The 26,226-nt window shown below is 44.9% G+C and overlaps 2 protein-coding genes across 3 annotated transcripts; both read right to left on the reverse strand.

Annotated features, from left to right (window-relative positions):
- Positions 1–26,226, reverse strand: LOC123372726 (cyclin-dependent kinase 4 inhibitor B-like). 2 transcript variants are annotated; one of them, XM_045021095.1, is made up of 3 exons: positions 25,696–26,226; positions 22,753–23,048; positions 1–2,711 (listed from the first exon to the last, which is right to left on the reverse strand). In XM_045021095.1, the coding sequence occupies exons 1-2, from the start codon at positions 25,822–25,824 to the stop codon at positions 22,767–22,769; spliced, it is 411 nt and encodes a 136-aa protein (XP_044877030.1). In that variant the 5' UTR covers positions 25,825–26,226; the 3' UTR covers positions 1–2,711; positions 22,753–22,766. The 2 variants fall into 2 exon arrangements, with proteins under 2 accessions (XP_044877030.1, XP_044877029.1); XM_045021094.1 differs by lacking the exon at positions 1–2,711 and having other exon boundaries at positions 22,202–23,048.
- Positions 264–5,462, reverse strand: LOC123372725 (cyclin-dependent kinase 4 inhibitor B-like). The gene is made up of 2 exons (XM_045021093.1): positions 5,216–5,462; positions 264–3,007 (listed from the first exon to the last, which is right to left on the reverse strand). Exons 1-2 carry the CDS (start codon positions 5,360–5,362, stop codon positions 2,726–2,728), a joined length of 429 nt encoding a protein of 142 aa, XP_044877028.1. The 5' UTR covers positions 5,363–5,462; the 3' UTR covers positions 264–2,725.

Genomic DNA, 26,226 nt, shown 5'->3' on the forward strand with positions numbered 1-26,226 from the left:
TTCAATTTGACATTTTATTAGCTTTCCGACAACCTATCTGTAATAGAATCTCAACTAATATATATAGAATTGTGTATTAGAATGTTTAACAACACTGAGAGACAAGGTGGGTGAGGGAATATCTTGTATTGGACCAACTTCTATGTAAACTCCAAAGCTTGTCTCTTGGCCATCAGAAGAGCCCGTACAGGGTATTCCCTCGTCTCTCTAACATCTTGCGCCCAACCTAGGACACTAATGCAAACATAAAATAATCGTCACTTTCTGATAACCCACTTTAATATTTTGCACGTAAACAATAACAGCTACTTAATCAGCTTAAGCAGTACTGGATAGGAAGCAGAAGCTATACACCATCGCATGTATAAACTGTTCTTTCATTAATTTCCTTTTGGGGGGAAGCTGGTGTGCAGATATCAGTAACAACAAACATTCACACGCTCTTCTGCTGTTGCATTGGATGGCCCTGTTGCTTGTGTCCATTGCTTATTTGTGAATTTTAAAAACAAAACTCCGTAATAATTTCAATGGAACCAGGATTGGGACCATTAATGGCAAAGCACTATTGATTTCATAACAGGAATATTTTCTAGCGATACACGTTCACATTGCTAGTATAAAATTCGTAATTTTTAAAGGCTTCTGAATCTGTGTTTTCACAGTTTCCCTACTGGTGGGAATTAGAATGGGATAATTAATTTGGGTGTATACAAAAGTAAAATTAGACGGGAAAAGTTACTCACATTCCTCATAGTGTGAGGGATCTAATTAAAATCTAAATAAAATCATAGAATCTCAGGGTTGGAAGGAACCTCAGGAGGTCATCTAGTCCAACCCCCAATCAGACTGCAAAGCTGCCTATTCTAGTACTGTTATGAATAAAAGCATTCCTGTGTGATTTAGCATTGCTCGATCACTTCAGTACAGAAACCAATCAATCAACTTGCGTATTTTGAATCATGTTATGAGAGGGGTCTAGTACTATTCACAGAAACAACACTAGTTTATCTAAGAATTTAATATGCTGAATACAACATTCTCCCCTCCCCCCCGTGATGATGATGATATACAACATACGCGCCTGCTGCTTCATCTCTCGGGGAAGATTCTCTTGGTGGATAATAAGGAATGTAAAGGTTCTTTAGGCCATAGTGTGGTGTTTTTATAATTTGGGTTTTTTAATCTAAACACCAGAATCCTCCCAGTTCAGTCCCTTACTTAAAATAACTGTACACAAACACCTCTCATGTTCACGTACATATGTCTCCCTTCGTGGTAATGGGAAATAGTCGCTCTCCAGAGGTAAAATGTTAGCTCCATAAGAAGCTAATATTCAAATCATTTGGTTCGCCTAGAGGGCCTGATCCAATGTATATTGGTATCCAGGGAAAGATTCCCATTAATGTCAGTAGGTATGGGATTAAGGGCCCATAATCCCGTTACCAATGCTGAGCAAATGGACCAGCCAGCGTTTTCTGACTGTAACAGAGCAGAGCTAAGGAAAGGTTGTCATCCAATAAACATCAGAGTAAAATGCAAGTTCCACTCCTTTAAGGTGCTGAATGGCCTTTTAAGTAAACATTGAAAGCATTCAGCAGCTTGCAGGATAGGCTCCTTAAACGTTACATACTGCATACAAACTTCCGATGAAGCTATTTATTATGATTGTGCTATGCATGTATTTATTTCTTATATAATGCATTATATAACCAGGGGAAAATATTGACGGCTCATCGACATGTCCTGCTCTAGATTCAAGGGCTTCTAGCTGTAATGCAGGTTATTTAACATCTTTCGAGGAATCGCATAGACGTCACAGTAAATGAAGGGCTTAATTAAAAACCAATTGACGTGGCGGGAGGAGACGCTCATTTATTTCCACCACTTTGAGTCACGCCCTGATGGCTACACTTGCAACTGATGCTTTTTTGTGTGACAATGTATTTCTTAATGTATCTGTGCTGGGAAATTATGTTGCCTTCTTGAAGGGTTTAATAGAAATGGAATCAGGCTGCCAACACGACTATGGGATTCTTTCCATTGATGTTAACAGGGAATTAGATCAGTCTCATGGTCCTCCCTGCATTCTGAAAAGGTACCCCATACCGTTCGGTTATAAGGTGGATAAATCTTAGACAACACACTCACTGGAGTGCTACCAGCTGGGGGTTGCAGGCAGGCAGGACACCTCCTACATACAGTGCTACTTTACCAACTCCTAATCTGTTTTCTTTATGAACTTTGTTTTAATTTGTTTGAACAAGAGTTCTTCCTTCTTAAAGTTTTTGAAGCGATGTTTGTCTGAAGTGCTTTTCAATATTTTTTTAAAATTGTAACACAATAAGCGAAAACCTGCCCCTTGCCCGCCAATGCAGCTATTTAGCAGCTCTCTATAAACGGAATATGACCGTATCCTAGCTGAGTATAAATCTATTCGTGCAGAAGTGGGTTATCTTTGCACACTCTGTGCTTTGACTGGAACCAAGCAGCGCAGCTGTTTTCTACCACAGCCCCTGAACCTTCCCTCTCAGCCAGCGCAGTCCCTGCTCGCCCCGCAAGAGACCAACAAGGCTGCAGCTGCCTGGAGGATGGGTCACGGGTTGCCGTAGAAAGACTTGGGGTGGAATCCTGGCTCCATTGAAGTTAACGGCAAAATGGCCATTGACTGCAGTGGGGCCAGCATTTCATGCGGTGCCCGTGGCTGAGCTGGCCACCCGCCCGGGCCCTATGCCTGGGGCGGAGCGGCATTCCCTGCAGGCTGGGCTCGGAGGTAGCTGACCACTTGCCGATGCCCGCTCTCTAGAGCGAGGTCAATGGGGAGGCGGCCCGATTTGTCCCCTAGATCCAAGCGAGCCCCGCCTCGGTGCAGCGCCACAAGGGTGTCCAGGAAACCTTCTCGCGCCGCATCGTGCACTGGGAGGGAGCCGGTGCGCGGGTCCGGGCGGTTGGGATCCGCTCCTCTCTGCAGCAACAGCTCCGCCACCTGGGTGTTTCCCATCATCATGACCTGTGGGGGAGAAGCCGTCAGTGAGCCTAGATTGATTTGAGGTTCAGTCTTTGCAAGAATCTCGTTTGGTCTAATGGGAGAATTTATCTGAGTTAAGGGCAGAGTCTGAGCCGCATTACGCTCTCTATGCGTTGCTCTGGTTTTACACCGGCGTAATGGAGCCCAGAATCCGGTCGCTTGACTTTGGAATTACACCTGTGTTCCAAGGAGGTAAATCTTCAGAGTGATACCCGGGCCCCGTCGCTGTCCGTGACAGAACTGCCATTAGCTTCAGTAGGGCAGGCTTCCTAGGGTTTTGTGTATTTCGCTACTTGTAAACGGTGCATAGCTCTTGAACTGCACAAATACATATTTCAAATCCGCATGCATGATAGTATTTTCTGTAAACATTCATATTAAACATTTGAATAGGTAAACATTAAAAAGCGTTTACCTAGTGCAACTCAAGAGCAAAATACACATCCGTAAGACCTCCCGCTCGGTAGTGATTTTTTTTGACTGCACCCATTTTTATATTTGATAAAAAATTAAACTCGCCATCGCATTTATCAAGGTAATTTATGCGGACATGACCTTCATTTATATGTGATTGAGAGAAATGAACTGTTCTTTGAAAAACTTTCTCTGCGGAGTGAACTAGGAGACTGTACTAGAAAACTAATTCATGATAAAATTAACTGCGTAGAAGAAAAGTCTTTCATTTGAGAGATTTCCATTACAAATTAATGCGCAAGGAATGGGCGACAGAACTGGAGGGCTGTTTTTTGGTCTTGTTTTGGATTTCCTTTTATGATTTAAAACAAACTCTTGGCCTGGGTTTAATACAGCTTGATTAATACTGCAGCAAACTTAAATATTAAGTGTTTAAAATATGTTCATGTGTATTCCGCTTCACATGCACAATCAAACAAAATATAGTTATTTTAATAGACTTTAAATGCGTAGTAAAATGCATTTGAAGTTTCACTATATTAAATGTGTCCAAATTTCAATTTATTTTAGCCAATAATCTCTGTGGGCAAGATAAATAGAAAGTGGGTTAAAGGATGTCCTTTTAAAAGAAGGGAAAAAAGGAATAAAAACTCATCATAGAAATCTCTGTGCAACATTACTATCAAATGTAATTGAGCACAGACAGAACCTATGCAAATTAGTCTGAGAGTCAGCCATTTTAAGGGTAGCAAAAAAAGGGAAGGTGTTTTAGTGTGTTTTTTTCTAGTTATCCACATGTATGGATGAGTTTCCTTTCCACATATGTGCATATAAATTATATATATATATACACACACACACACACAGCAATAACAACTCATCCACCGATGTGGATAACTTTTGTGGGTTTTTTTAAATGAACTTCAGCCTTCCTTTTTCCCCCTGCCATGTTTACTCATTGGAAGTATAATTCTTTCCCCCTATAAACAGTCAAACAAAATGGCAGTCATTCAGAGTCCAGTTATGCTTGATTAAATGTAATGTGATCTGGCATTTTATATGATCAAAGTATTGTTTGAAATAGTAATTGAAACAAAGTACTATTTCCTAAATATAACTTTTACGTGGTTTAATGTTCAGACATGAATGAAGTCGATGATAAAACACCTGGAATAGTGCTATTTTTAATGTAAAACTTTTTATCAAAACTCTCCTGCAGTTTTTTCTCCCTCTAGAACTTAAGGGGTGAAGAATCGAAACGGGGTGCGTATAATTGTGGGGTATGAACGATAAAGCAAAGTGGGCCGTGTTATAGAAATCGTCTTAGAAACAGTCATTTTATTCATCCTTACTGAGCTATCCCTTTGCTTGATTGTTCATGTCCTCTATAATTACACGCGCCCCATTTCGATTCGTGTTGTGGAAAATATGTACGTTTCAACCCCTAAGAGCTACATAAAACCGATGCATAATAATTTTAAACGAGTGGCAATGAATTTTTAAACATCACATCTCTATGTAGCAATCCAGAAGCAGAATTCGTTTTTCTTTAAGTGCCTCCCACGCGCTCCCCTCAACAGCCGCCTCACGAGGTGCACAGGCACTAGAGATTGTTACAATCCTTATTTTTACTTATTTGAAGCAGGCTCTACCCCCATAAGGCGATCTCCCTTCGAGCCAGCAGCGCTGGAAAGCGGATTTCAAAATGCAAAGTCCCTATGGCTCGCGCTCCCCGGTGCCTGTGTTCCCTTCCCGCTGGGCTCCGTGGCCCTGTACCTGGATGGGGGTCCTGCCGAAGGAATTAACAGTATTGGGGTTCATCCCGGCTTCCAGCAGCAGCCGCAGCCTCTGCACGTCCCCCTGAGCCGCGGCGTTAGCCAGCAGGTCCCTCTCGCCGCCTGCAGCTACCGCCCCGGCCTGCATGCCTCAGGGCGCCAGATAGCCACCGCGCCCCCGAGCTCCCCCCTCCACCGCCTTAAATAGCGGCACAGCGGGCGCAACCGAGACTGATATATTTGCCCGCCTCCCTTTTCCCTACAGTCCCGTCCCTCCCCATCCTTCCTGGGCACGTGAGTGCAGGGTACCTCCCCCCACCCCCCCGCCAGCCCTGGGTGACACTGCAGCCCCCAGCCCTGGGAACGATCCCAGGAATAACCTGGCCTTCGTCTTCCCGCCCCCCTGCTGCAGGCGCGCTCCCGGCGCAGGGGGCAGACGGCAGGAAAGCCCTGCCCTTGCGCGGGGAGGCGGCGGCGGCTGCAGCGGCCGGGATTGGAAAGCCATCCCTGCCCATCACAGGCGCCTCCCCCGCTGGCGCTTTCCTCCCCCTGACGCTTCGCCTCCTTGCACACGCGTTCGCCTCTCCGCCCAGCCGCGGTGTGTCCCCCGGCCTCGCTCAGCCCCCCGCGCCCGCCTCCACCCGGAGCCTCCAGTGCTCACCCGCTTCCGGCTCAGGGTGAGCTACAACGAGGGGCGCCCTGGGGCTCGGCTGACCGCCAGCTACGCGCCGTCTCCTCTACCTTGCCCGTTACTTTTCCGCTTGACAGCGAATCCGCCCCCCAAGGCGGTGCCAGCCGGTCAAAATCTCTCCCCTGATCTCGCCAGAGCGACCCACGCGAGCTTCCAGGAGAAAACTTCTTGCCATCAGGGAGGTGGACCAAAAAGAGGGCGGGATGGCAAGTGAGGGACAGCTCCCGGCTCTCTGGAGACTCCCTCCTCCCCCACCGCTCTGACGGGTAAGCCAGGTTTTATGGAGGGCCAGGAGGGCGCAAAATAAAATAACTTGGCTGCTGTCCTCCCTCCATCCCACTCGGTCAACCACCCAGTCTCCCTCGCTCATGCGGTTCCATTACCCCTCATCCGCCTCTCCCACCTCCCAGGCCAATGTTCAGCTCCCTCAATCCCCCGCATCCCCTTTGCCTGCAACCCCTGTGCTTGATCTCCTTCACCCGCTGTCTGCAGCTAAAACTGCCAGCTGGGCCACCCCCTGGGTCTTTAACCATTTCATCCCCCGGGAGGCTCCCCTGTGCACACTCGGTCTCACCGGTTAAAGTAGATTAACGAGGAGATGAGGTTCCCAAATTTCGCTGGCAGTCGTGGTTCCGTGACACTGTCATGTGACTGGTGTGTTGTCTGCTAACCAGTGAGGCTGTATGCATGGCACTATGGAAGTAGGTATTTCTAGTAAAGGTGCTCACGTTCCCAGGAAAATCCTGGGTTCTGCACCAGCCGCGATCGGTACCATAGATAGCGCAAAATAGACACAGCACCTGCGCCGGAAAGTGCTATCAAAGCACTTCTCGTTACAGTACCGTATTTTCGGATCATGTCCAATGTTTGGAGAAATACTTACAAAGTGGAGGCAGGAAATGTGAACAGCGTTGATTTTATTCACTTTACAGCCGAAGTTTCCAGAGACATCCGTAGAAGTCTACGCGCTTTTATTTTAGATAACCCAGAATGGTTGCGCAATCCGAGCCCGGTAACGGGCAAATATAGAGGCAGATAATAAACTGCTAGACTTACCTGAATATATATTTCCATTTCACTCCAGTGACATTAACCCAGCAGCGTATCTGTGCATGTCACTTAGCGGACAAAGAACAATGGCAGCAAGTAATCGCCATGAATAACATCCCAGCAAATAATCGCCATGAAAGCAAAGATGCATAGTAGCTTCTGAAGCTAGTAAGATTTGTCCTGTTTTCACTAGAGGTGAAATCCACCTCCACTGTACGTGCCGAATTCTGCCCTGCAGAGCTCTGTACACTCACTACATTTACTTACAACTATATAACTGCCCAGACGAGCAGACAACGCAACAGTAAAGTTAATATAATCACTCCCCGGCCTTTAGTTGTATATTCATTTGGTTCTCTTTGGTAGAAAGGTCGTGCAATAAAACCAATACGTAGTCAATCTGAGATCACTTGAATTGGGTGATCAGACAAACGTGATGTGTTACCAGTGGAAATGCCCCAGGAAATACAGGCAGATTTCACTGCAGAGCACAAGGCGTGTTGGAATGTTGCTACTCTATCCTGGGATCCATTTGAACAAACGTCATGGAGGTGGAAGGCATTACAGCTCAGCGCTAATACCGAGAGCCATCCAGAGACGTCATATCAAGATGCTTTTGTGTTGTATCCGCAGACCAAAGCCCTGGCTACAGAGCTGTATGGGCACCACCCTCACCTACTTACTCCGTTGCTTCTTACACCAGCGATCCCATTTTGCTCAAGGGCAACACTGAGCACGAGAACGCGGGCGGAAGAACCACTGAGTGGGCAAGAAGATCAGAATCTCTCTTTCCCAGCATTTTATAATGTAAGGTTGTCCAAGAGGGGAACCCAATTGGCTCTGCCCGTGGACAGGTTAGGGGCTTGTGCTCTCTTCCACTTCTGCACGAGCAAGTAGCCATCCTAGATCCGGGCCTAGCCTAGAAGAAATAGCCTCTCCCTCAACCCCGCAGAAGCCTCTCCCTGGTGGGCTGCAGGGAGAGTCAGCATGTTGCGTTCATCTCTGTGTTCTTCCTTCAGATACCCATGGAGGAAACCAGCAGAAGTTTCGACGCCAGAGTGCGTGTTAACTTATGTTAGCCTCCCCGTGGGGTAGCGTGCCCCTTTAGGAGGTTTGTAGGGGTAATGGCAGGGCGCGAGGCAGGCTGGTTTACAACAGAGGTGGGGGCAGAGGGCTCAAGGAAATCCCCTGAGATGGCGGATTCTGCACCGTCCACGAGAGGCGACACATGCCTCCACTCGGAAAAGAAGGAATTCTTAAGAAAGGGCTGTTTTTCAATTCCCTGAGGGCCCATCTTGCAATGTTAGCGTATCTGGACTGATCACATGGAGCTTCAGACTCCAGTCCGTGAAATCCTGGACCCCCACACCTCCTGACAATGGGAGTTTTGCTACGGACTTCAGCTGAGGCCGGGATTTCATTCATTGACTCCAGCGGGGCTCCCCATGAGAGCAGGGGGCGGCCTGGGGTTTGTGGGTGAGTGGGAAATTGTCAGGGAAGAAGCACTTAGTCACTATCGCGTTTTTGCTCATACTGACAAACCTGAAACCTCTGAAAGCTCATGTGTGTTTCCTGTGTCCCTTTTCACATCCTGAATGGCCTCCCTACTGGTCAGTCTCCCGTTCCTTGTACCAGCACGTTGTAAGCCTACATCTGAAACCGCCTTGTAAAAGCTGTAAGATACGGAACAGAACCATTCCGTTTTCATCTGACAATCTTGTGGGCCACACTGTAGCTTTTTAAACATGACAGAACAAATTCTATTGTTCACCCCACCCCCACCCCCGCCGCGCAACCCCAGCAAACCTCCTTTCTGAGGGTTTTAATTCCATCCGTGGCAAATTCCAGTGTCACATTTAAGATCACTTGAGGGGAGAGATGGGAGTCGGTGGCTCAAATAAAATAAATGCATCCTTATTAACTATTAGTTATTCTCATTCCGCCTCCCTTCACCTCCAGGCTGTAACCAAGTCTTGTGATTTCTTTCTCCATAGGAGAGGTGTGTGTGTGTGTGTGTGTGTGTGTGTGTGTGTGTGTGTGTGTGTGTGTGTGTGTGTGTGAAAAGAAAACTACTTGTTTGTCCTCACACCTGAAATACTTGTCCACATCTTAATAATTTAGGACCGGAGCTAAAGTTCACTGAAGTCAATAGAAGTTTTTCCACTGCCTTCAATGGACTTTGGATCAAGCCCACACCCCATCACTAGAACTAGTTCCCCTTTAGCCTCCCCGGTAACCTCATCGTACCCCCTCCAGTCTATCCTATACACAACGTGCTGCCTTGTGACACCTGCTGTGAACTGTCCTGAAGGAGGGTGTATTTTGTGAGTTCACAAGAAATGTATCGCTGCAAATGGCATGTAGTAAGACAATTTTGTGCTGCAAGAAGTTTGTGTTCCATCTAGTGCAGTGGTTCCCAAACCCCTGGGGGTTTGTGAAATGTTACAGGGGGTTCTCGGAGGGGAAAAATCCCTAATGGTGGACAGAGCTATCCACTGTGCAGCCTGGAGCCCGGGGACTCCGACTTCCAAGAGCTAAGCAGATCAAAGCAAGCATCTCTATCACACTGAGGCGATTTTAACTTTAAGACTCCTTATAAGAAATGGAAAGGGAGGTGGATATTTTTTGCTGTTTTTTAAATTAAATAGGCAGCTAGTATTGTTTTAAAAATTATGAAGAACAAGTTTAAGCTTTGTTGTAATGTGTGTTGTTTGCCTGGACTGCTCAAGACCTGAATGCTTGTGTAGGAGGAACTCTTCCAGTTGGCTTCTTAAATGTCCTCATGCTGTTTCACATCTGATACTCCTTGATGAAACATAGGAGCTTTGTCTTATAACAGGTTTATTCAAAGTGATACAAGCTATGAAAGTGAGATCTTGGAAGAGTGTTACCCTTTTCATAATGTAATAACAATACTGTAATGATAAATAATAATAGTGTGTAATAAGCATGTCATAAAAACAAACTTTGTATTTCCAAGATCACTGCTTTTATAATTTATACACAGGTAAAGGAGAAAATCCTTGGAAATATTCATTTTTAGGAGGGGGTTCGTGAGACTAGGCATTTTTAGTGAAAGGGGTTCACAGGTTATTAAAGTTTGGGAACCACTGGTCTAGTGGCCATGCATCAAGGAGAGAAGAAATAGTGATTGAGTCAAGCCATCAGGGACATGCTGAGGACAGTACTGATGATGATAAAACGTAGCTCTTATATCGGTTGTAGTAGAAAGAAAAAACAGCAGGATGTAGAGGTCAAACGTTTGGAAATCAAGAGGTATTTCAGGTTATTGACAAGGAAGGGGACCAGAGTATGTAGTAATGCTGCTATCTGTTTTTGAGAGGCCTATGTGCTTTCACTGTACCTGGAAACTGTCAAGTATCTTTTTGTTTTCTTTTCCCCCTGGGTGAAATCCACTCCTATGAAGAAGGCCATCAGGCAGCCTAGGCACAACAGAAGCCTTGCTGAGGCCTTGTTTCTTGTGGTTCATAAGCTATGTGCAGTTCCTCTACTTTTCACCTTCTGATAGAACTACTGCACAGAATGACATAATCGTGATGTTGTTCTCTCACAGAAACAGTGCTTCAAAGTTACAAGATTGCACTTCCTCCCCCCCCATTTTACCAAAGTCTAAATTAATAATACTAAATACCCAAACCACACAGCTCTGAAGTACTTTAAAATTATTTTGCCATAACAAGAGTATTTAGGAACAAGTTACAAGATGGTGACTGGTAGCAGAGAATTAGATTTTAACATTTTAAACTACCCACCTACCATGTTGTTATGCTCATAAACGTGACTATAAAAACAAAACTATCTTAATCAAAGCATCTGCTGCCTGAGTCAGATACTTAGTCAAATAACTGCTTGATTTACTGGGGGAGAAAAGAAGGCTTGGAGCCTGCAAAAATGCTAGTAGCCCCATTGAATGAAAGGTACAATACACGAGCATAAAATTATTCAGGTGACAAAGTAATTTGCAGGGTTTTGGCCTTTGTTTGTACTCCTGTTAACTCTGCAGGGACAATAGGCAGAAAGCCTATTCCTACCCTGAATTTTCGCAAGTAACTCCCGTGGCGCTACGGTGAATTTTTTTTACCGGTGTGAAAAACTCCGCTAAAGGCAACAAAGTTATCCTGCATTTTCTCTAGTGGGAATGAAATCAGTCAAGCCCTAATGCCAGTGGATGTGCACAGTCTGATGCTCATCTCTGATTTTATAGCTTCCTGGGTATAGTGGGGAACTATACAATTGATTTGTATAAAGGGAAAAAATGAGACTAATAAAAATGAAACGATAGCTGGTCGGAGTCAGTGCCCAGATCCTACGGTGATAAACTCGGTTTAGATACAGAAATTAGATTAAGGAAGTACAATTCTGAAGTTTAGTTCCTTAATCTTTTCTGTTTATAGTAGAAAATGGTGCGATGGCTACAGAAATACTAAGAAAAAGCAGCTGAGCAGATAAAAACAAAACAAAACAAACTTTTGCTTGCTGCGGTAGCAAATCCAGGAGGCCCTAGAAACTTGAGAGCTACCCGGTTATCCGAATTAGCAGTACACAAATTTACAAGGGGGTGGCTTTAGAAGATGCTCTTGTGTATATAGAGCACGGTGCTATTTCATATCTGACAAAGGGAATTGGCGTAGGAGTTATGATCGCAGCCCTGATATGTACGCACACGGCAAAGAGAGGATCCCAGTCACTGTCAGGCAAAAAGTGTATCTTGAAAATGGATGTCCACAAACGTGCTTCCTTATCTGAGCCCAGCTTCTCACTCGGGGAGGGAAGAGCTCCAGGTCTGGCACGTTTACAATACCAGGCAAGTTCCACTGGATCCTTCTGGCATCTTTGTGACAGGTCCGAATTTTTCATCCCTATTGGGGTGGGAATGGGCTGCACAAATGGTGGCTTCTTTTAAAGTTCTGCAAAATGCATCGATCTATCACGCTAATATAAAGTAAATACTCGTAAAAGCCTTTATAAACCAAGAAATTGATACGGCACTCGGGTGCCCTGCATATATTTGGCCCAATCCGAAGAGAAAAGGGTTATTTTATGGGAACTGACACAAGCCACAAAACTGCAGATCAGCACCAAACAAGACAGCAGAAGAAAGGTTCTGAGAACCCTGTTCATAAGATTTTTTTTCCTACATCGTCAGTTTTCAACCTTTCCTACCCATGGCCTCAAAACTATCCCCTTTTTCCTTCTGCACTCCTTTAAATCCATCCACGCTTCCCTCAGAAATCCAGATCCTAGCATACCTTGTGCTGTTTCAGTCAAGCAGCTCGCATATACCAGCAAGTACCACAAAATAATATCTGAGATGACCACAATATTGCCGAACAAGTGCTGACCACAGAATTATATTTGATTAACCTAGTTACTGCAGCTGTTTACTGCTGGAAAAAATATTTTGTTGAAGGTAAAGGGATAAAAAGAGAATTATACTTTTGTATGAAGGCTTACTTTCTGTAGAAAACTTCCCATTTTCCATTAAACAATTTAGCAACCCCAATTAACTGGTCTAATTTTTCTGCCTCTCTCTAAAGTGCACTGAAAAAAAAATCATTTTGAATAAGGATGGAAACAGACCTAATTGGAAGCTGCAATTATACAAAGTTAAACTATTTTGGTTAGACCCCAAACAGAAAACAAACTATTTTAATATTTAAAGTGTCTTCACTTACCAGCAAAGTGATATTTTTTTTTTTGGCTGTGATAGGTGAACATGCAAATAAGGAAAAAATGTGGGCCCTCCACTAGCAATGGAGAATTGAAATATTTTCAATATAGCAATATATTAGGTCAGTGTTTTCTGATAACGTAGTACGTAAGGGCTTCCTCAGTCTCTGAATAAATAATTGAAAGGATGGATTTAGCCTGTATGGCAATAGCTTGACTAATTTTAATAAATCTAAAAAGAACCACAGTAGAGGAGAACTTTGGTAGAGCTCTAATAAGAATACAATACAAGCAGGTGAATGGCAATTGTTGGACGAGGGATACTGTGTAACTATCTCAGAGCGCTTTACAAACATATCATGAATTAAGCCTCACCACATTCGGCAAACCCCGAATGTAAATGTAGAAGCAGAGAAACTGAGGCAAAAGGAGATTGTGCCTTGTCCAGGGTCGCATAAAAGGTAGGCGACATAACCAGGAAAAAAAACCTCCTGGTCTCCTGATTCTATGATTTAACCAATGCCAGAAAATGCTCTCTGTATTTTACTAATAGTTTCATTTACTGTACTGTATGCATTTTCTAGGTTTACTGTAAAGATGGGTTCTGGCCCATTACGATATTCAAGACTCTGCTGCGGATTAATCAGAATGCAGGGTGTCCTAATAGCATTTTATAATATTTGTTTACTGCTTTTAAATCAACAAACTACTTATGTGCCAAATTAAAACAAATGTCCCAAGTTTTAGCACAAATCCTACACGAGTGCATACAAAATAGGTCACTTTCTGCCTACTTTCCATTTACATTAATGTACGCAGGATTTGCTGTAAAATATAATCAGCCATTTTGTAAACTTCGGGGTCTGTCTGGTTCGGTAGCTGCTCTTCGGAGCAGTTCTATGGCACTGCTCCAGGGAGTTAGAGCTGAAGGGTTGGGCCCTGGGTTATTTCTTTTCAGTCGGTTCATCGCTTTTTATTTCCTCCCGGATCTTTCACTTTCTGATAAAACAACCAAATTAGATACGCATAAAGATTGTCACTTTTTAGATTCATTCTAATCCAGATGGGGAAAGGGCAAAGATCAGTGCAGCTGCTGTATTTTCCAATGCATGTGCCCAGTTCTGCCCTCAGAGACACACACCCAATACCTCAGCAAGGGCTATGCATGCATCTGCCTACAATCTGGGCCCTTAATTGTATCTCTTTTTTCCAAGATTCACTTTACTCTTTTCCCAGGCTTATTATTCTTTATTTTAATATCATTATATTGTATAGAACAGCCATGATAGGGCCGGAGGGGGAATTCCAAGTTTTATAGCCTCAGTCACAACATAACTCGGCCTTCCAAGAGCAAAACAATCATATTTTGAATACCTTAGTGAACTTTTTAGTGCTAATTTGCTGTTATTAATTTTTGTTTTTAATTAAATTATATAAAAATAGTTCGTTGGGGGCTCAGAAATATAGAGCAAAACATTGCTGGCCAGAGCAGGGTTTCTGACCCTGAATTCAGTGGCTTAAAGGCAGTAAATCTTTTCAGAATCAGTCCCATATTTTGGTATTTATGCTTTTCAGGTTAATCACAGACGTGATGTTGATGAGGATTTTTTTTTACTACTTATTATCGCTGCGGTTGAAGTAAGGAGGCCCATCATCTAGTTTTAAATATGGATATTTAAAGATAATGATGTACACTGCATAATTGCTCTTGATCAAAACCTTCCCTGTACATTGGCCTAACCAGCGCTCAGTATTCCAGCAGCAATACAGAATTATTTACTGCTCCAAACACTGTGATTATATATATTTTAAAACTCAGAACCGGGGCCCCTCTTGTTTCGATTTTTTTTTTAAAGTGTGGGTTTTATGCCCGGTGATACCGGTCTTGGCACTTCCTATTAGACTACAGAAATCGTGTTCTTTCTCAGTTTAACATTGCTGCACATTTTATAATCCACAGAATACTTTATGCTTATTGTGTATTCAATAAATCATAATAAACAAGGCCTAAACTGCACTGCACAGGGCCAAACAGACCCTGCAAGGGCTAGTTTTGAAGTCCCAATTCAGGCAAAACTCTCACTGAAGTGCTTGAATTTTGCCTGAGCGAGCCCCTCAGGATCCTTTAGATATGACTTTTCACTCTATGACCGGATAATCAAAGTTACCTTAGTTTTGGATATTTATACAATAACAATAAAAATATATAAAACCAGGCCAATAGATTTCACTGTTAAAAATAACACACTGAAAAGGCAAACATGCTGATTTTCCTATCTGGCTATTCGCAGAATAGTGAGGTGTGTGTCATCGGCCATTTTCTCCCTCCAAAATAATATTTTTGGTGCCTACTCATGAGAACGTCTGTCTCCAGTTATAATACTGGATGGTGATTATAGATGCACCTTCATTACTCTAGAAAAATCTCCTGCTGTATCTAATTGGAACAACCAGAGTGCCATAATGATGAAGCAATAGTTTGTGGACGTTTATTGATTGTCATTTATTATAATGTTTACAAAGTCTGCTGCTGTACACTAAAGAAAATTTATAGGGGGCGAAAATAGTGCACCCTTAAATATGGGACCATCTCGGGCCATCAGTCTGTAAGCAGTAGTTCCTGAAATCAATCGGAATAATAAGAACTGACCCAAGCAAGAGTACCAGCATGACTGGCTGTCTCTACACACAGTACCCAGCAGGCTACTAGGGTGAAGCCAGTGTCTGGTTTTGCCTGGCTCCGCTGAAGTGGATGACAATTTTGCCACTGACCTCCCTGGGGCCAGAATTTCACCTCCAGTCTCAAGAGTGGCACCTTCCATCCCCACCCCTCTCTGAGGTTGGTTCCTACCTGTCCTCAGCGGGGGTGCCCAGGCTCGGCCCGCCTGCTGCAGCGCTTCCTGACAATCACCACGAGGGAAAGGCGAAGGGGCCTGGATCTTGGATAAGCCTTGAACAAGCCTTGGAGGATCTTGAGCAAAACAGCCCTGACGCGTGGGAGGTTTCTCGGGCGCTTAAATCGGACGGTGCATTTTATTCTCGTGCCCATGCTTGGCTAGGGCGCTCCTGCCAGCGCGCAGCGGTTTGGGGAGAGCACCCTGCGGGGCTCAGGTTAGTAAAAGTGCACGCAGGGCACAAGGAGCGGGAAATCCATTCTCCCCCCCCTCACCCCCCGCCCCCAGTGCTGTAGCTACAGACAGATACCCCTATAGGCAGGTCCAGGCCATTGCACGAGCTGCCGCGCGCTCCATTCATTTGCAGACCGTTCCGCTCTTCATCCTCTCCCCCTCCCCCGGGCTGGATCCCAGCAGCAGGGGGGCAGTTCCGCTGGGGGGCAGCGAGGGTGTCCGCCCCCTGGCTGGCAGGCGGCGGGGAGCCTTGTGCATCGCTCCAGCGGGCATCGCCGGCTTCTCCACCAAGTGCACCGAGGCCGCCGGAGAGCCAGCCAATCACAGCCCCTTTTTTAAATAAAGCCTCTTACGACATTATTCGTTCTCCTCTCTAGTTTGCCTTTTTTATTTTTTTTTAAGCGGACCCTTTGGCGGGGGCGCTCCCTCACCCCCCCCCCAGCCTCGGGCCGAGCGGGGGGCGTCCCCCGGGGCCGGCGGGGAGGTTCCGCAAACCCCGCAGAACCGGCTCCCTGGAGAAGGTAGGAAGCGGCGCAGAGGAAAGAGCCCATCGCGGAGCAAAGCCCGAATAGCGGCCCGCGTCGCTCGCAGACGACAGATCTTGTCCGCGGCTGTCACATGGCCCCTTGAACGAGACGCGGAGCCGCTGCTGTCTGGGCCGCTGCGCAGATCAGGCCCCACTTTCCTCCCGCCTTGCAGCCAGGGGTAACTACCCGCGCGGCATAGCCCCTCGCCCCCTCCTCCCGAGAGGTGACTTGTTTAGAAGCGGTGGTTTAAAAAAAAAGCAAACGCCGTTTCGGTGGCTCGGGGAGTTGAAGGATGAGCTCTCAGCCCCGGATGCCCCGACTCGTTTTATTTTCGGTTTGATCCCAATGTGTCACGCTGGAGAAAAGCACGATATTTGTGAAGTGTCAAACGAACAAACAAACAGAAGCCTCGCCAGTGAGAGGAAGCTAGCGGTGAGGGGCGGGGGCGGGGGTATTATTCAAAAGAAATTGCATGCTCCGTTTCTCAGGGAAGTTAGGTTTGAGTCAATGTATTAATCCCCGTGCTGGGTAAGCAAATTAAGAAGATGCCTTAGAAAACAACGTGCGATCTGGGCTTGTTTACATCTCCTTCCCAGGGGGTATTAGGAGCATGTCGAAGGGAGTTCCTGGACTTTTTGTTTTGTTAGCTCACAAACGACTCATCAGTTTACTGCGTTCTGATCTGGGGGCAGCACCCACGAAATAAATTCTGGCGAGATCGGTGATGTTTGGGGAAGATATTTTCTTCCCGTCCTTCCCAGGCCGCTGAGCAGATAGAAACGAGAACTCCTTCTCCTCTCAGCGCCATTTCAGCAGAGACACAAAATGGGCTCAAGGGCCTGGCTCAGGTGCGCGAATTGGGCACTACGGAGCAGCCGCAGACCTAGGGGTCTGGCTTTGGCCGGCCGCTGTAAGGCGATGGAGCTATGCCAGGATAGCCCCCTAGTATAGACGGTTCAGTTTTCAGAAGACCCTGGGTGGTGGTCAGCCGCTGCACATTCCAGACACCAAGAGAAATGCAGGGAACACTTCAAGGGCAGGAAGTCTCGAAAGACGATTTTTGAACATTTCTGAATTGTTTTTATTAGGGAGGAGGACGACTCCAGGGCACTTGGGTGAGTTTGTTTTGTGTTTGTTTTGATTACTGTAAACGTGTGATGGAGGAGCAGGGATGGCTCATGTGTACAGAGAGTGAATATTTTCAGAGACCGCCTCTTCTGGGCTGTAAAAAAAAATCAATATCAATAGCCTGAAAACAAGCATTTAAAAATTCATCCAAAACCTCTGGGAAAAGAATGAGTGAAAACAGGAATTTAATAACAAAGGTGGCTTTTCTTTTTGCTAACAAATTCTTACAGCAATAAAATGTAGATTAAGGAATTAAATAATATGGGCCAGATCCTGCTGCCTTGCCTTAGCAAAGCTGGTGGTCCCACTGATTTCACTAGGACTATTGATGTGAGTAAAGCAAGGAGAAACTGACCCATTGTGGTACAGGTGGAAGGGGGAGTGGGTGGGTAAAAATGCCCTTTTCAATCGTTATCAATAGTTAATTCGAATACCAGTTAAAAAATGCTGGTAGGAGAGTCCCTTATCCCGGGGAAGTATATAATGCCATTGTGTTACAAATCAATGACAGTGGTGTTATTTAATACAAACTACACACATTTTGTTAATGCAGAAGCAGCAGTGTCCAAACCCTGTAATTCTATTCAAGGCAAAGAGGATGTCTGGAAAGCCCAGTGCTGCAGACAGTCAGCCAATGATGCTGACTTGGGAGAATATGGGCTCTACATTCAGAGGGTTCAAAAGTTTGTTACAGGGTCATGTATTGGCAACCTCCTTCACTTGCGATAAAATTCACCCCTGCGCTGAGAGCCAGCACAAGCCCTAGGCAATTACTTAAGTGCCATTCCAGCCCTCAAAATAGGGGAACTCAGTTGCTGCAATAGGCTTTGTGTTTCCCCTCTGCACGGTGGTGAACGTCACCGCTGAACAGGCCGCTTAGAACCGCTTGCATAAGTAAGAATGACTCACACGAGTTAGAGTAGCAGGATCAGCTCCCAAGTTTCTGAGGTTCTTCCGGTATGTTTATGGTCGTGGGAGAACCAGTTGCAGGCTTGGGCAGCAGCTCTAATTTAGCTAGAGAGGAAAATCAGCTGTCTGGTCATTTTGCTCACATGAATACAGTGAGCAGAGTCTGGATCAAAGTTAGGGAAACTGCACGAATGCTGGGGTGGGGGGGCAGGGGAAATGGAGAAAGGTCAGGTTACAATACGTTAGTGGCCCCATAACAGCCCCATAGTTTTCCCAAAAGATTAATAGCAAAGCTTCCCCTTGCACCAGAGAGCATACTTAGGCCCCCAAAGGATAACTAGTGTGAAAATAATATTTATGGGCAACGCCTGCGTGTGTATCAAATAGGGTTTAATCCATTGCCAAATAAATGTTGGGATGCTGTGGGTCAAACCCTCGACTGACTCCAGTGGAATTATGGTGCCATACACCAGCGGAGAATGGGGCCCCTCTATGATACCCCTCTGCTTACATTTTTGCCGGTCAGTTTTTTTTTCTCCAGGGGCCCTGTGGGGCCAGAACTGCTCACCTTTGCTCTTCTCTTTCTCTCGGTCTGTGGGAGCGATTTTCCTACCGATGCTTATGCATAACCTCCGTTACCACTAATCAAAAACACTCCTGTTCATCGAATGTCTCTGCTACTTCTATAAACACGCCGCGGTGCTAAACATGAACACGGCGAATTGGCAATGCAGTTACCATAGCCATGAAGATTTTTAGATACTGGGCATCTCAGATGATTTTACTTTATAGAAATGTGTAGCCAAAGCGTAGTTCCTATTACCCCCGCCCCCCATCTATAGAGTTGACACCGCAGGCTCTCAATGAACCCTTCCACTCGCCGAGACGCGGTTCAGACCTGGAGACGAGGTGTCTGCTTTTTAGCGTGAACATCCTGCTTTTCCCACAGTCCCTAGCACGCTTCTCAATGCTCCTGGGTGATTTGGGGAGTGCTCGGAGGGGGTGCGGTGCACTATTGGAGTAGCCCAGGTATGGGTCGCCAGAACTCAAGTACAAGTACATTCTCCCGTCACCTGCTTGCTCTGAAAAGTGAGGAGAGCTTGAATTTGGTCTATTGATGTTTAACTTTCATGTCAATTCAGGGAAGTTAAATTGATGGACACGATTAGCACCGCACACATTTCTTGCTGCTGCTCCCATGGAAGTCAATGGCACATTTTCCAGAATGGAGTCCAGAGAGCAAATACCGGTTTTACAGAGGTTGCTTAGGTAGGTCGGGAGAGGGATCCTCTCTTCCCCCAGAGTTCAAATGAAAGTAAATAATGCCTTTTAAAAATCTCCATCCATCTTTCCCCAGAAGGAGGAGAATAATCTGTTTTAGGCCTTTGGTTGGGGAAGAGCCGGTTAGTGTTTACAAGAATTTTATTTTTTAAATGGCAGGGATGTGAACAGCAACAATCCAAATAAGGCACCAAATCCTGCCTTCTGATTTGCCCAGCTAATTCCACAGAGATCAGTCGGGTTACTCATGTGAGTAAACTGAACAAGATTTGCTCCAGATTTGTTAGAAACATAAATAAAAGGAGGAGAGCAAATCTGTATGGAAAATAGTTTAACATTCACTCCTTGCAGAGGAGCTGCATAAGGCCTTCAATTACACTGATTCGGCATGGGTTACCGTTAGACACAGGATTCTTGTTAGCCCTCTTCACGAGGTGAATTTCATTCTGTAATGAGCAGTTGACACAGGATGTCTGGTATGATCAAGGTCATTCAAAGTCAGAGAACAGAAAGAAATTACTTTTATCGTGAGTTTTTGCCTTAGTGTATTACCAGCTCTGTGCTATTTCCACCAAAAATTCAACTCTATAAAGATAAGAGTATCTCTCTCTCTCATAAGAGTAAGAACGTTTTGACCACGCAGATCCAAAATAAAAAAAATATATAAAAAATGAAGTGTGTATTGACTTACTGGCTTCTTTGTTTTCTATTTTTTTGAATTCTGGGTTACAGCTTTTTGTTTTCCTGCTGAGAAATTATGCCTTTGGATACATTATCAACGGCTTGAAATTGCTTAGATGAATAGTTCTTTAATGTATTCGTTCTCTCTCTCTCTTTTTTTTTATTGTTGGAAGCTCAACTTTTTCAGTGTAATTTCTCCCTAATATGTATTTGAGTCTTCTTTCCATTTTGGGGTGAGACTTTCCTAAATTGATTGTGAATATATATACACAGATACACAGTTGGTCCTGAATATTTTGTTTTGGGATATTGTGTGATAGTTGTTTTTTAGGGAATTAAAGAACAAATGAAGACACAGGATATTGAAATGTATAGAACTATTCTGTATTTTCAGTGTCAGGCAGCATAGGATTTCTAAAAACCTGTATCATTCACAGTTTCTTTCTTGTGGCACTGCACTTTGTAAAGCAATCTGGAAAAAGGATGGGGCAAGATGGCAAAGTTTGCAAAGCATACAAAAAGCATAGTTAAGTCCAAAGCTGATCGTGAAGAGTTACAAAGAGATCTTACAAAACTGTGCGACTGGGCAACAAAATGGCAGATGAAATTCAGTATTGATAAGTGCAAAGTAATGTTCATTGGAAAATGTAATCCCAGTTATACATACAAAATGATGGGGTCTAAATTAGATGTTGCCACTCAGAGAGATCTTGGAGTCACTGTGCATAGTTCTCTGAAAACAGCTGCTCAACCTGCAGCAGCTGTCAAAAAAATAACGGAATGTTAGGAACCATTAGGAAAGGGATAAAACAGGAAATATCATATAATCCATGGTACCCCCACACCTTAATTACTGTATGCAGTTGTGGCTGTCTCATATTTTAAAAAAAGATCTATTAGAATTGGAAAAAGTACAGAGCAAGGCAACAAAAATTATTAAGGATATGGAATAGCTTTCCTATGAGCAGTGATTTAAAAGACTGGGACTGTTCAGTTTAGAGAGAAGTAAGGGAGGATCTTATAGAAGTCTATAAAATCATGAATTATTGGAGATAATGAATAGGAAAATATTATTTGTCCTTTCATATAATGGGTAACTATTAGTTCTTGCAATGAAATTAATGGGCAGCAGTGTTAAAACAAATATAAGGAAGTACTTCTGCACGCAAGACACAGTCAAGTGTGGAACTCATTGCCTGGGGATGTTAAGTATAACTGGGTTAAAAAAAGACTTAGTTAAGTTCATGGAGAGAGGTGCATCAATGGCTATTAGCCAACATGTTCAAGGATGCACTCCCAGTTTTTGGGTGTCCCTAAACCTCTGATTGCTTGAAGCGTGGACTGGAAGGGATGGATCGCTTGATAGTTGCCCTGTTCTATTCATTTCCTCTGAAGCATCTGGCACCTGCCACTGTCAGAAGACAGGATACTGGGCTAGATGGACCATTGGTCTGACCCAGTGTGGCCATTCTTATGTTCTTAATCTTTGTGGGACACATTGCAAATATTTTATTACTATAGAGACTTTTAACATCTTACATGATTTCACCTGACAGTATAGTCTACACCTTCAGTTGTTAAGTGAAAATATGAGTCTAAAACGCAAATAGAAGTACCCCTAAATATCTAAAACCCTGTTAAATAAAATAAAACGATAATTTTAGCACTATGAGCCTCAGATACCCTTTATTAAAATCAAAGTCAACCATTAACATCATTGGGAGTTGGATCTGGCCCTAGGAATCTAAAATTCTTAGACCCTCTCGGGTTTCTATGTTTGAAAAGATGTCTAGCTTCTTTCCTATCCGCATCTTTTGGAAAATCCAGGCACTAGGAAGCATCTGTTCGTATTCCAGTTCTGGGAAGGAAAACTGCAACCCAAGAAAGACACACAGATTTGGTTTCTGTCAGACTCGTAATAGTTTATTAATTTAAGTGGTATATTTACCTTCATGGTTTCCTTTACAGTGGTAGTGTTTGAACGTTTAGGGTTTTTTTTCAAGTAAAAGTTAATATACATATTTGTGCAAAGTAAAAATCTAAAACAAAAACAAAGACCGTGTTTGCTGTTAGAGCATTTAAGAGAACATTTCCAAGTGGCATATTTATAATATATTATTCCTTTTTATTATACTTCACACATTTAAGAAAAACGGGCAATAAGTTATGTTCTAGGAGGAAATATTATAACATCAATTTAATGTGGACTCTTCTGTAAATGTGGGGAGGGTACAGCACTGGATTAAAGATGAACAAAATTGGGTGAAACCTGGTGAGTGGTGGCCACTGCCTCCCCTGCTGCCAACCTCTGATTTCCAGCCTGCTGTATCAAGGTTACAAGGCGGCTCCTAGCTGTCCTGGGGGATGGTACCCGGCTGCCATAGACAAACCTGGTGCCTGCAGTTCAGTGCTTTGTGTGGCTGAGCAGGGCAGAGCCCTGCAGGGAGCTGACCACCCGCCCGGGCCCTATGCCTGGGGCGGAGCGGCATTCCCTGCAGGCTGGGCCCGGAGGTAGCTGACCACTTGCTGATGCCCGCTCTCTAGAGCGAGGTCAATGGGGAGGCGGCCCGATTTGTCCCCTAGATCCAAGCGAGCCCCGCCTCGGTGCAGCGCCACAAGGGTGTCCAGGAAACCTTCTCGCGCCGCATCGTGCACTGGGAGGGAGCCGGTGCGCGGGTCCGGGCGGTTGGGATCCGCTCCTCTCTGCAGCAGCAGCTCCGCCACCCGGGTGTTTCCCATCATCATGACCTAGAGGAGAGGGGCAGAAGCCGTCAGTCACTGACTCCGTGTTTGGCCAACTCGTTAGACGGGCAAGACTCCCACTGATGGCCAACCCTGGGTAGGGAAGAGGATTGGATCCCAGGGGGTTAACTATTGTGAGTTCAGTCTCAGCCTGATCCAACTACCATTACAGTCAATGGGAATCGGATCAGATCCGCACCTACAACAGGGCATCTGGATGATAGGTTAAGAAAATGATGGTCAGAGTCAATCGCCTCCTCGGCTCCAAAGGGGTCGAATACCACAAAGGCTGCAAGACCAAGAGAAACGGTAAACTGTTTGAAATGGTCAGAAAATCAAGTCTGAGCCCCCACTCCCCGTATGTAAATGTGTATATTATTTCATGTATGTATTAAACATCAGTGTGCATCCAGGCGCGCACACAAGTGATATACGGTAAATAATCCCCTCTTAATGGGCTGCACGCACAATGTAGTTGGGGAAAACGCTTTCCGCTTGTGAGCACATGACATTTTACTAAAACGGAGGGTTCTTAGGTGGACCCAAAGGGCGTGATCCCGCAGTCCTTACTCTGGCAGAATTCCCGGTAAGGCAAACAGAAATGTTACCTGAGTAAGAAACTGCTCATTATGAAAATATAAAATTCAAACTGGAAATTCATTTATAATCAGGCACAAGAACAACAATAATAAAAACAATAACAACCTCCAAGCTGCTTTTTGAATGGTAGGTATAATATAGATTTAAATCTTTCAATATTTTTATACAGAGGGAATTTCAGTTTAAATATAATTAACTTTGCTTTAGTTTATGGCAATTCCAACTCACCCTCCCACCTCCGCGCTAAAAGAGCAGATCATTCACTAGCACTAATACAGCTGTTATGCTTTCTGCCGGTACGATTTTACGAGAACAATGATTCGCCTGTGTTGTGTGTTTCTTTTTAAGGGATTTAAAATACAGTTTTAACTTAGTCCAATGGCCATGAAGACGCTACAATTTCTAATTACCTTATAGCCATACTAGAAAGGGCGCTGCTTTTAAAGTTAGTTTTTCTTATGTTGAAATCTAAATACTGAAAGATACTTCACAATTTCTACTGAAGGAATATTATCAAAAGCATAAATTACTCCTTTTCAGTAAAATGTTGATGTTGTAATAAAAATTGTCATTGCATCTCTTACCAAATAACTTTGCAGGTAATTCCAGTTTTGTTTTATGCGAGAATATACACAAACGTTTGCTAAATATATAAATAACCGAACCTAAGTAGAAATCAAGATTTAGAATGTATTTTAGTTTCTAGTACTCCTGCAGGAGCTTAAAGTTGTTAATGTCTGTACTTCACTATATGACATAAATAACTCACTCTAATGCATACCTTTCCCCCTCCTCCATGATCTAGTGTTTCTACTCGTATATAGTTTAGTTAATGTATTCGCTCGCGAACGAAAATATTATATCACTACTTCCTGGAGTAGATTTAAAATGAAAGCGCAGCCTTTCCGAAAATGATATTTAGGCACAGATATAGCCATTATTGAAATTCGAGAATTTAAAGCATTTGGTGAGTTTGAGTCATCATGTCACAATTACAGTTACAGATAAAAACAATAGAGTATTCAAACTAAAACTGCTTTCAAAGGAGACCGTCGTGTTTTTAATAGACCTTTTCGGTTTTCTCATGCAGTGAGATGAACTAGTTTTCTTCGATCATTTCATAACGGTGGCTTTGGTGCCTAGGCCTTCGGACTGTCCTCCCTCATGTAGATCACCCCTATACAACTCACTGGGGGCTTTGTCTGAGCTGGGGTGCAGGATCGGGCCCTGAAAACGACCAAGAAATACTAGAGGATAAATATAAAACCGGGCATATATTTATATCTTTATAACTAGGCAGCTGAAGCATGTCCTTTTAGAATATTAATAATGTCTGATGTTTATCTGAGGAGTCAAATTTAGTGTTTTATGACTTTAAATACGTTGTTCCTGATTCATATTTCTGCGGACACCGAGATGGTGTACCGCCATTTCAGCATTTTGTTAATCTTGTGAAAAAATGTCCAGCGTTTGTATGCATGGGATAGACTTTCCCATTCCGCTTCGCCTTTGGATTTTATCGGCTATCATTGATGTTTCTAGTGTCAGCTTTTTATTTTTGGCACATGTATGAGAAACAACACTCCCTGCGTACAAGCAGTCACAGAATGCGACAGATGCTAACAAAAACAGGTTTATTTTTTTTAATCGCCTGCGAGGATGATTGAGTGCATGGCGAATAAACAGCGAACAGAGCAGTCATGGAAGGGGATCGGCGGACTTTCTGAAGGACTACACAGATGTATCGCTTTGCCACCCCCACGCTCTGAGCAAGCAGCCCGGGGTGAAAGTAACAACTGACGCTGGACGCACTTTGGAGCTGCGGTGTGTGATGATAGCTGGAGGAGTCTCCGAGGCTTTTCAAGGGCCCGAGTCTCCGAGGCGCTGCGTTCACCAAAACCAGAGCGTGCTTAGTGCTCAGCACCTGCACTCCTGGAGTCATTCTGCACTCCTGGAGTCATTTTGCCCGCCCCCCCCCTTTGTGCCACCACCTCCTCCCGGGGCTTGAGGCTCCTGCCTGGCTCCCCGTGAACCCTCTCGCTGGTCCCTGTACCTGGATCGGCGTCCTGTCGTAGGAATTGACTGCGTTGGGGTCCGCCCTCTGGTCCAGCAGCTCCATCACCTTCTCCAAATTCCCCAAGGCAGCGGCGCTGGCCAGGTCGTTGGCCCCGCGCTGGCCCATGCCTCTTCCTCGCTGCTGGCTCTCACATCAATTAGCACCAGTGTCCGGGGCGCCCGTCTTGCGCTTCCCCCTTGCGGCAAGGTCCCGGGGCAGGTCTCCGGGGCGGCTCCAGCTCGCACGGGTCTCCTAAGCCATCAGAGCGCGGCGCGGCCGCCGGCAGCTCCGCTCGTCGCCTCTCCTCCGAGAACCCCGAGGGGGCAGCGGCGCTTGCTGGGGAGCCCAGCGCCGGGCAGGCGGCGCCGAACAGCTCCCCGGGCTCTCCCCGCCGCGTCGCTCTCCGCTTTCCTCCCCGGCCCAGGTTCAGCACCGCCGCGGCGCCGAGCGAGAGGTGAGCGCCGGCTGCAGGGACACGGTCTGTGCGGCTCGGCTGGAGGAGCCCAGGGCTTGTTTTCCCCGCACAGC

Source organism: Mauremys mutica, chromosome 6, assembly GCF_020497125.1.
Source record: "Mauremys mutica isolate MM-2020 ecotype Southern chromosome 6, ASM2049712v1, whole genome shotgun sequence".
Lineage (NCBI taxonomy): Eukaryota > Metazoa > Chordata > Testudines > Geoemydidae > Mauremys > Mauremys mutica.

Excerpts from the sequence above, each read along its gene's own strand:
- LOC123372725 (XM_045021093.1), bottom strand. The coding sequence starts at position 5,362 with ATGCAGGCCGGGGCGGTAGCTGCAGGCGGCGAGAGGGACCTGCTGGCT. Across the intron at positions 3,008-5,215 it reads TCGGCAGGACCCCCATCCAG|GTCATGATGATGGGAAACAC; the intron begins GTACAGGGCCAC and ends TCTCCCCCACAG.
- LOC123372726 (XM_045021095.1), bottom strand. The coding sequence starts at position 25,824 with ATGGGCCAGCGCGGGGCCAACGACCTGGCCAGCGCCGCTGCCTTGGGG. Across the intron at positions 23,049-25,695 it reads ACGACAGGACGCCGATCCAG|GTCATGATGATGGGAAACAC; the intron begins GTACAGGGACCA and ends CCTCTCCTCTAG.